Below are 11,163 nucleotides of genomic sequence, written 5' to 3' on the forward strand. Positions count from 1 at the left end.
CCTGGTAGCCTAGGCCTACTTCTATGTGTAATCAGGCCTGGTAGCCTAGGCCTACTTCTATGTGTAATCAGGCCAGGTAGCCTAGGCCTACTTCTATGTGTAATCAGGCCTGGTAGCCTAGGCCTACTTCTATGTGTAATCAGGCCTGGTAGCCTAGGCCTACTTCTATGTGTAATCAGGCCTGGTAGCCTAGGCCTACTTCTATGTGTAATCAGGCCTGGTAGCCTAGGCCTACTTCTATGTGTAATCAGGCCAGGTAGCCTAGGCCTACTTCTATGTGTAATCAGGCCTGGTAGCCTAGGCCTACTTCTATGTGTAATCAGGCCAGGTAGCCTAGGCCTACTTCTATGTGTAATCAGGCCAGGTAGCCTAGGCCTACTTCTATGTGTAATCAGGCCTGGTAGCCTAGGCCTACTTCTATGTGTAATCAGGCCAGGTAGCCTAGGCCTACTTCTATGTGTAATCAGGCCTGGTAGCCTAGGCCTACTTCTATGTGTAATCAGGCCAGGTAGCCTAGGCCTACTTCTATGTGTAATCAGGCCAGGTAGCCTAGGCCTACTTCTATGTGTAATCAGGCCTGGTAGCCTAGGCCTACTTCTATGTGTAATCAGGCCTGGTAGCCTAGGCCTACTTCTATGTGTAATCAGGCCAGGTAGCCTAGGCCTACTTCTATGTGTAATCAGGCCTGGTAGCCTAGGCCTACTTCTATGTGTAATCAGGCCAGGTAGCCTAGGCCTACTTCTATGTGTAATCAGGCCAGGTAGACTATAGGCCTACTTCTATGTGTAATCAGGCCAGGTAGCCTAGGCCTACTTCTATGTGTAATCAGGCCTGGTAGCCTAGGCCTACTTCTATGTGTAATCAGGCCAGGTAGCCTAGGCCTACTTCTATGTGTAATCAGGCCTGGTAGCCTAGGCCTACTTCTATGTGTAATCAGGCCTGGTAGCCTAGGCCTACTTCTATGTGTAATCAGGCCAGGTAGCCTAGGCCTACTTCTATGTGTAATCAGGCCTGGTAGCCTAGGCCTACTTCTATGTGTAATCAGGCCTGGTAGCCTAGGCCTACTTCTATGTGTAATCAGGCCAGGTAGCCTAGGCCTACTTCTATGTGTAATCAGGCCTGGTAGCCTAGGCCTACTTCTATGTGTAATCAGGCCTGGTAGCCTAGGCCTACTTCTATGTGTAATCAGGCCAGGTAGCCTAGGCCTACTTCTATGTGTAATCAGGCCTGGTAGCCTAGGCCTACTTCTATGTGTAATCAGGCCTGGTAGCCTAGGCCTACTTCTATGTGTAATCAGGCCTGGTAGCCTAGGCCTACTTCTATGTGTAATCAGGCCTGGTAGCCTAGGCCTACTTCTATGTGTAATCAGGCCAGGTAGCCTAGGCCTACTTCTATGTGTAATCAGGCCAGGTAGCCTAGGCCTACTTCTATGTGTAATCAGGCCAGGTAGACTATAGGCCTACTTCTATGTGTAATCAGGCCAGGTAGCCTAGGCCTACTTCTATGTGTAATCAGGCCTGGTAGCCTAGGCCTACTTCTATGTGTAATCAGGCCAGGTAGCCTAGGCCTACTTCTATGTGTAATCAGGCCAGGTAGCCTAGGCCTACTTCTATGTGTAATCAGGCCAGGTAGCCTAGGCCTACTTCTATGTGTAATCAGGCCAGGTAGACTATAGGCCTACTTCTATGTGTAATCAGGCCAGGTAGCCTAGGCCTACTTCTATGTGTAATCAGGCCTGGTAGCCTAGGCCTACTTCTATGTGTAATCAGGCCAGGTAGCCTAGGCCTACTTCTATGTGTAATCAGGCCAGGTAGCCTAGGCCTACTTCTATGTGTAATCAGGCCTGGTAGCCTAGGCCTACTTCTATGTGTAATCAGGCCTGGTAGCCTAGGACTACTTCTATGCGTAATCAGGTGCGCGTCCTTACTCAAGATTGACAGGAGCGCTCCAAACAAAACACAATGAATAAATATTGACAACTCGTAAATGGAATGAAATAAACCAAAACTTTTCCCTCACAAGTGTAGCCTAGGTTATGCGCTCTGTCCACTACTACAATGACAACAACCAAACAATCAACCAGTCGACTAAATGGGGCGGCCCAAAAGCACATTTCACATGTATATTTTAATAATTTAGCGAACGCCCTTATCCAGCCCTTATCCAGCCCTTATCCAGCCCTTATCCATCCCTACTACATCTTGAGCTAGAGGGTTTTTCCACAATTACACCTTTTCTCTCTCTCCCTCTCTATTTTTCTCTCTCTCTCTCCGCTCTTTGGCACTCTGGGCTTTGGTCAAATAAGGATAAACGTTATTGAGCCAAATATTTTCCACTTAGTGTTTTCAAACACTTGTAAAGGCTCTCTCTCTCGACATTTTCGCTCTCTCTCTCTCGACATCTTTTGCTCTCTCTCTCTCTTTCTACATCTCTCACTCTCTCTCTATCTCTCGCTCTCTATCTCTCACTCTCTCTATCTCTCTCTATCTCTACATCTCTCTCTCTCTCTCTCTCTCTCTCTCTCTCTCTCTCTCTCTACATCTTTTGTTCTCCCTCTCTCTGTAGCTCAGATAACAAGCTCTTCTAAAAACCTATTTAAACAGTTCTGGGGAAGAATCCTGATAAATAGTTCTCTAGAGTAGGATTTTCTGAGAATTCCTCCTACCAAGTCCCCTTATTGGTCCTGCACCTCAACACTAGATCCTTCCAAGACTGTTTAGTGGCTCCAGGAGGAGAATGGTACTCAGAATATTGTGGATGTTTTCCATAATAGCCCCAGAGATCCTTTTCAGGAATGCACTTGAACCTCCTGGAGTTGCTGTGGACGCTGTTGATTTACTAACTGGTTTTAAGTTTGGGAATTTCTCTTGTTGATCCACTCGGTCTCTGCTCTTTACCCTGCAGGGTACCCAACAATGAGAAGAAGGTAGTAGAGGGGGTGGTCCGGAGCGCTGGGGTGCGTGCCATCTCTGTCTCAGGTAAGAGATCAGTGCCTCATCAATCATCTGTGACTATCTTACTGTACTGTATATAGCTGGGCTATTGATGGAAATCCATATATGGACGGTTGCTGGGGCGAAAATGACCATGCTTTAATCAGATAATGACACTCAAGCTGATCCCAGATGCTTCTGTCCATTGATCTGTAAAGCCACTAGATATGATTAAGTATTAGATATCTAATACACAACCTAATATTGCATGAAAGTCCTTACTTGGATGTTTGTGGGTGTTTGGTTCTTCCTGGTGCATACTTCTATACATCTATTCATATGGTTGGCTACACTTCCAGGATTACAAGCTAGCTAGATAGTTACCTTGGAGGTTTCTCAGATGTTGTCACTCAGATCTTAAAAGCTCATCTTATTTTTTTTGTCAGTTGAGGCAGCGATTTAGCAGCAGCAGTACACCTTGAATTGCATGAGGCACATCTATCACACTGTAACTGAACACTCCAGTCTTAGCATGCTTGTGGATTAGCAAGTGGCAGGAGGAATCACTGCTAAGGAGATCGGGAGGGGATTGGTGGTGTGAGGGGTACCAAGGCCTGCAGCTGGAGAGACCCATGCAAACACCCCCCCCCCCCTCAAAATAAATGCATTGTAAGCCATCTGAGGGCCCAGAAGGATATCTGAACCTCTCTCCACCCACCCAGTACTGTCAACAGCATCAATCATCCAGTGGAGCCATGTGCCTAGGTGTGAACTACATTTAGGGGTTTGGTAATAGTATGGTTAGGCTTTGGTTAGGGTCTTAAGGCAAGCTGAAGTTCGGAGCCGAAGTCTACGCCCCTTCGTTGGTCATTGGTCAACAGTAAGGATTCTTCAATTAAGTGTTTGTTGTCTTTCAACAATAGACGACACGTTTTCATGCACATTTTTTTCACTTGAGAAATACTGCACCAAACATCTTTAGTTAGCTGTAAAATTGCGCGACTAAGATCTCCTAGGAAAAAACATAAGTCAAGAAATCTGTCATAATTCTTTACATCTTACATTAATTTGGACTGTTTTGGGGAAGGGTATACTGGCTAAGGCGTCTCCAGATGGACCAGCAATACTATTGCCACTTTAAGGGAGTATGCGAGCACACTTGTTCAGTTCACATCGCCGCATTTGGCTAGGTGCCAGCTGAACCAAAGCATGTTGACGCCTTTAGACTCAGGAGCAGTTGGGTCCACGCTTTAGCTTCACTTACCTATCATTAGCATCAGACAAGGAGAATGTCTTTCTCTTTACCCCTCTCTCTCCCCTCTCACTCTCTCCCCCCTCTCCATCTCACTGTCTCTCTCCCCTCTCACTGTCTCTGCCCTCTCTCTTTCGCTCTCTCTCTCCATCTCTCGCCATCTTTCTCTCTCTTCATCCTTTTGCCTCCCTCTCTTCATCTTCTAAATGTCAGAGGCCTGTGATGTGGCTGGTGAATGTTAATATCCTGGGAGCTCCAGTTACAGATAAAGGCCTGATTGAAGGGGTTGGACAGGCCCTGTTTAACTGACCAGGGGTCGGAGGTTAGGGGAGTAGACAGTATGGGGCTCAGAGCTGGTCTCTGAGGTTGGGAGGATCAGAGTGTGTCAGAGGGTATCTTGGGGGGGCGTCAGCTCTCTTGTAGCTACGAAGTGATATGAAGGTTGAGGAGTATAGTACTCACAGATAGTATATTCCAGATAGATGGTTGAGTTTACGGATTTGTTTCAAACAAGATGGTTTGATGATTTCTTTAGCATATGCCCACAGTATGCATATCAAAATTACACACTAATTTAAATGCAGTTTTTTTTTAATAAACTAGGGGATAAGTCTGCTCTCTACCAATATCAGTAATTATATTGTCATACTGGTTGTTTCAGTTTCACTGTCAGACTGGATTCTATTTGATAGTGGGTTTTTTTTTTAGGAGTTTTGACAATTTATTCAGTGACAGTGAGGAAGATCATAGGGAGATACAGGGAAGTGGGAGAAACAGTGCGAAAGGTGGACGCGGGGATCGAACCCCGGTCTCCGGTGGGGAGTTGTAGATGTGATTTATGCCCAGAAGTGTTACTACGACACTACAGCTTTTCATTTGATGGTGTTTTTGATATGTGGCGAAACGTCCACGGAGGTTAAACGGAGTGTTAATGGAGTGTGTTCAGAGGCGGTCAGAGTTCCATGTTTACACCAGTTCTCCTTGATACCATCCATCAATGCCAATACTCAGAAATGGCTCAGAGAAAAACCCTATAAAAAGCCCCCCTGCTGCAGCAGCTTGTTGCCTGCATAAATCCAATATATTTAACTGAATTCATTCCATATTGTGTCAGCGTACGGTCATATCCAAGACCTTTTGAAGAAGTGGAAATCAATTCCTTAGCCCCGGTATAGAATAGTGAAGGACTTATTACTGTGCTGTTGATTGAAATGCAGAAATGACGTATTTAAAGTGATGCTAGCACTGCCATGTCGTCTTTGACTTCCCCGTTGATTGGTATAAGGAAGAAGAGATTGATTAATGTTATTATTATTGACGTATTTCATGTAGTTTCATGACAGGTGTGCCAGAGTGATAATGATTTCTGAGGTGGGTAGCATTTTCTCTGTAATATGGGGAAAGTTTTGGACGTTGTCACACCAACATTCATCACTCCTTCACAAATGCTGTCTGCTAATGTGTTTTCTGTGGTGTAGGATGAAGTTGCCCCTAAACACTGATCTGGGGTCAGTTTTTTATTTCCCCACTAATGGTTAAGGTTAGGAATGACAGAGGGGAAGCTAATCCTAGATGTGTACCTGGGAGAAATAACCCTTTTTTTGTCAGAAGCACTATTCCTCTCTTCTTCTCACCATCTCTCCCGCTCTCTCATCCCTATCTCTGATTGGCTGAAGACTGTAAGCCCTGTGACCTCGACGCCTCCTAAACCTGCTAAAGCCAGGCGCTTTTTCCTTCCTTTTGTCTTCTGAGCACATGACTCTCCGTCAAAGGGTACAACTGCTCTGATTGGCTGACTAGACTGACCCTGCTTCCTGTTTTTCTCTGACTAACCTTGTCTGCCAGACTGAGTGCCTAAATCCACAACACACACACACACACACACACACACACACACACACACACACACACACACACACACACACACACACACACACACACACACACACACACACACACACACACACACACACACACACAGGGCCACGTAAGTGTGTTGGGGGTTGAGGGGAAGTGGGGTGATGTTGACAGAAAGTGTGAAGTGCACTAAACCCTTAAATGCCTGACAAAGCAACACCTACAGTGGCCGAACAGAACTAGCCTGCCGGGAAGAAGGAACAGGTCTTCTCAATGAGATTAAACACATCTCATTGCTCATGCCCTATCCCTGTCATGTCTTAGAGTAAAACACCTTTTAACAGATTCAGCTTTTGAAGACGGCAAGATTAAATTAATTCCAGGAATTAATTTCCGGGAAGTGTGTCGCCTGCTGTTTGTAGTCAAGCCCGCAAATCAGTAGAGGCGGAGTCCCAAACGGGACCCTATTGCCTATCTGCAGTGCATTCGGAAAGTATTCAGATCCCTTCCCTTTTTCCACATTTTGTTATGTTACAGTCTTATTCTACAATGGATTAAATACATGTTTTTCCTCATTAATCTACACACAATAACCCATAATGACAAAGCGAAAACAGGATTTTTGAACTTTTTGCAAATGTATAAAAAATAAAAAACAGAAATAACCTTATTTACATAAGTATTCAGACCCATTGCTATGAGACTCGAAATTGAACTCCGGTGCATCCTGTTTCCATTGATCATCCTTGAGATGTTTCAACAACTTGGTGTGAGTCCATCTGTGGTAAATTCAATTGATTGGACATGATTTGAAAAGGCACACACCTGTCTGTATAAGGTCCCACAGTTGACAGTGCATGTCAGAGCAAAAACCAAGCCATGAGGTCGAAGGAATTGTCTGTAGAGCTCCGAGACAGGATTGTGTCGAGGCACAGATCTGGGGAAGGGTACCAAAAAATGTTTGCAGCATTGAAGATCCCCAAGAACACAGTGGCCTCCATCATTCTAAAATGGAAGATGTTTGGAACCACTAAGACTCCTAGAGTTGGCCGCCCGGCCAAACTGAGCAATCAGGGGAGAAGGGCCTTGGACAGGGAGGTGACCAAGAACCCGATGGTCACTCTGATAGAGCTCCAGAGTTCCTCTGTGGAGATGGGAGAACCTTCCAGAAGGACAATCATCTCTGCAGCACTCCACCAACGGCCTTTATGGTAGATTGGCCAGACGGAAGCCACTCTTCAGTAAAAGGCACATGACAACCCACTTGGAGTTTGCGAAAAGGCACCTAAAGGGCTCAGACCATGAGAAACAAGATTCTCTGGTCTAATGAAATCAAGTTTTGAACTCTTTGGCCTTAATGCCAAGCGTCACGTCTGGAGGAAACCTGGCACCATCCCTACAGTGAAGCATGGTGGTGGCAGCATCATGCTGTGGGGATGTTTTTGGGTCCACGCGGAGCAAAGTACAGAGAGACCCTTGATAAAAACCTACTCCAGAGTTCTCAGGACCTCAGACTGGGGCGAAGGTTCACGTTCCAACAGGACAACGACCCTAAGCACACAGCCAAGACAACACAGGAGTGGCTTCGGGACAAGTCTCTGAATGTCCTTGAGTGGCCCAGCCAGAGCCCGGACTTGAACCCATCGAACATCTCTGGAGAGACAAGAAAGCGACACTCCCCATCCAACCTGACAGAGCTTGAGAGGATCTGCAGAGAAGAATGGGATAAACTCTCCAAATACAGGTGTGCCAAGCTTGTAGCATCATACCCAAGAAAACTCGAGGCTGTAATCGCTGCCAAAGTTGCTACAACAGAGTACTGAGTAAAGGGTCTGAATACTTATGTAAATATAATATTTAAGTTTTATACTTTTGCAAAATTGTATAAAAAACTGTTTTTGACTTGTCATTATGGTGTATTGTGTGTAGATTAATGAGGGGGAAAAAATATTTAATCAATTTTAGAATAAGGCTGTAATGTAACAAAATGTTAAAGTCAAGGGGTCTGAATGCTTTCCGATTGCACTGTATTATGCCCTATGGGCCCTGGTAAAAAGTAGTGCTCTATAAAGGGAATAGGGATGCATGCAGAGCCTGTCTGGGCTGTAACTGGGCTGATGGTGCAGGACTGCTGTAAGCCTGTCAGGCCACGTCAGCAACCAGGCGGATATAACCTATAGCTTCTGAGAGGTTAAAGATGAAACACCCTTTAAAGCTTTTTGACTGAACATCCATCTATTTGTATTGCTATAATCACAGATTTATATATTTACAGTACCAGTCAAAAGTTTGGACACACCTACTCATTCAAGGGTTTTTCATTCTTTTTAGTATTTTCTACATTGTAGAATAATAGTGAAGACATCAAAACTATGAAATAACACATATGAAATCATGTAGTAACCAAGTAAGTGTTAAACAAATCAAAATATATTGGCATTCTGCATTCCACAGCATTCTGCAGCGATACGTCATCCTATCTGGTTTGCGCTTAGTGGGACTATCATTTGTTTTTTAACAGGACAATGACCCAATACACCTCCAGGCTGTGTAAGGGCTATTTGACAGAGAAGGAGAGGGATGGAGTGCTGCATCAGATGACCTGGCCTCCACAATCACTCGACCTCAACCCAATTGAGATGGTTTGGGATGAGTTGGACTGTAGAGTGAAGGAAAAGCAGCCAACAAGTGCTCAGCATATGTGGGAACTCCTTCAAGACAGTTGGAAAAGCATCCCAGGTGAAGCTGGTTGAGAGAATGCCAAGAGTGTGCAAAGCTGTCATCAAGGCAAGGGGTGGCTACTTTGAATAATCTGTGTTTTTTGGTTCTACATGATTCCATATGTGTTATTTCATAGTTTTGATGTCATCACTATTAATCTACAATGTAGAAAATAATAAAAAATGAAGAAAAACCCTTGAATGAGTAGGTGAGTCCACACTTTTGACTGGTACCGTACATATCGCTATAAATTCAGCTGGATTTCGCTAACCTGAGTTTTTGCCCTCAAGGATGTGTAAAAACAAAAATAATCTAACTAACAAAGTTAACCAACACCAGAGAGGAAGATGCGAAGCAAGAGGGTTTACTCCGCTCAAAATCTGTCCACAAAAATAATACCACGAAGTGAGGAATTCTTGTATGGTGGTCAATGAGAAAGTTTAGAATTTGTTCTACAAAAAATGTCATTGCTAATTCGCTACGTGAGGCTTAGTTGATCGAATAGAAGTTTTGTAATGGTTAGGTTGTTACGAATGCGCTGATATAAGTGGACGCACCTGGCATTTCGGCAACTTTGAAAAAAACGACTTTATACCGGAGTTGTGTGTCTGCCCTCTCAATGGTCCCACCTGATCTCGCCTCCTCCAATGCTAATAATAGCCAGGTGATAGCCAATGAACTCCGCCGACCCCGTTCAGAACAATGCTGGCCGTCCCTTCAACCAAACTCAATCAGGTTCCACACATTCCAACGACAGACTAACTCCATTTAAAGTAGACACTTTCCCACTGATATTAAATAAAAGCATGGATTAGATACACTGTTGAAATGCCCAGTCACTGCTTGTCTTGAAGGAGTGTGTTACAGTAACAATTATTAAACCCATTTTGAATGAATTATACTGTCTTTTATACTTTTCATATATTTGTGAAAAGTGTGTAACCTCTCCCTCTCTTTTTCTCTCTCTCCCTCATTCTCTCTGTTTTGCATGCTCTCCTTGGACTTGCAGAGGATTGTAGTGGGGATGGTAAAGTTTAGCTTCTTTTAATATTTCCCTCCATTCCTTCCTGTCACCTGCTACTAACTCACTGGGGCCATGAGGGATGATTCTGGGGGTTGTGGTTTGTGTGTGTATGACTCAAATTAAATGAATCTGTTTTTATCCATCTGCTTCTAGAGGTTTGTCATTGGTAATGCGCTAATCATGCAATAGACGTGATTGGAATTAGGGAAACAATGTAACGGTTAATATCGTCTCTAGAAATTTTGTTGAAATCTGTCCGAGCTGCAGTGCTGCCATGTGATTCGAATCGATTGAGTTTGAGCCTGTCTAGAGTGCCAAATTGGCAGGGTTTGCACTTTTGGGACTATTCCATTGGTTCCATGGTGCCAGACAAGCCTAATCAAGCACAGATGAAAGTATTTGAAAGAAAACAAATGCTAGGCTATTTGAACCCAGGTCTGGTCAGTTTGTCTGTCCTAAAATCTGAACCGGTATTCACAAAGAGTCTCAGATTTGGTGTGCCTTTTTGATCATAATGAATAAGATTAGATAGACGGGTGGGGGGGGGGGCATGATCGTAGATCAGCACTCCTACTCTGAGTGGCTTTTTGGCTACCGTCCCTATTGTCTGCCTGCGTCTTTAAGGGCCCAGCTCCAAGCCCTCTCCCAGCTCGGCCCCATAAAGAGAGCTGAGTTTGGCTGGCGGCTGGCTAAACACTACACAATCTGGTGTTCTCCCTTCCCTAAGAGGAACAGTAGCCAAGACGGCACAACTAGCAAATGACCATATTCGATCAAGTCAAGATTGGACAGCCAGAGGCCGTTCACTTACTGTAAACACCTAAATCTGTTTATCTAGGGGACTGTGTGATGCCTCTTCTCTCTGTTTCTCTTTCCTGAAGAGAAAGGGAATAACTCGTTCCATCCCCCCTCCTTTCAGTCTCCACATCCCCTCTCCTCCCCTCTTCTTCCCCCCTAACCCAGAAGCCCAGCTGTACTGCTGAGTTCTGATTGGCTAGACAGACAGATATGTGCCACACACGAGTGGCTGAAACTGTGAGAGTTGCGAGCGCAAATGCTTGTGTTTCTGTGTGTGTTTACTGTACGAGAGCGACTGTGTGTGTGTACGAGAAAGTGCATGTGTCTCTGTGTTCGGCAGTGTGGGAATTTGTTGAGGAGCACTTGCTGTGTGACTCAAATATTTATTTTCAGCTGGCTGTAGTTACTTGTGTGGAAGGGTACATGTCTAGCTAGCTTTATTTGTGTGTAACCGTCTCTGACGGTGGTGTGTGACTGGACTGACCACGAGGCTGTTGTGTTTCTGCAGAGACGGACGATTATGCTGAGATTATAGACGAAGAGGAAACCTACACCATGCCTTCAAGTAAGTGCAGCTC

The 11,163-nt window shown here is 44.8% G+C and overlaps 1 protein-coding gene across 4 annotated transcripts in view; it reads left to right on the forward strand.

Moving 5' to 3' along the window:
- The window catches only part of LOC106588992 (focal adhesion kinase 1), a 110,901-nt gene that overhangs the window by 54,512 nt on the left and 45,226 nt on the right, over window positions 1-11,163 (forward strand). For 2 of the 4 annotated variants that reach the window (XM_082970236.1, XM_014178596.3), the window contains exons 1-2: window positions 2,905-2,978; window positions 11,094-11,150. In XM_082970236.1, coding sequence (XP_082826362.1) covers window positions 11,141-11,150 — 10 coding nt within the window. In that variant the 5' untranslated portion in view covers window positions 2,905-2,978; window positions 11,094-11,140. Of the gene's footprint in view, window positions 1-2,904; window positions 2,979-9,772; window positions 9,791-11,093; window positions 11,151-11,163 lie in introns of those variants that run through there. The other 2 variants (XM_014178603.3, XM_082970237.1) reach the window with 2 other exon arrangements.

The sequence above is a fragment of the Salmo salar genome, chromosome 27, assembly GCF_965601325.2.
Source record: "Salmo salar chromosome 27, fSalSal1, whole genome shotgun sequence".
NCBI lineage: Eukaryota > Metazoa > Chordata > Actinopteri > Salmoniformes > Salmonidae > Salmo > Salmo salar.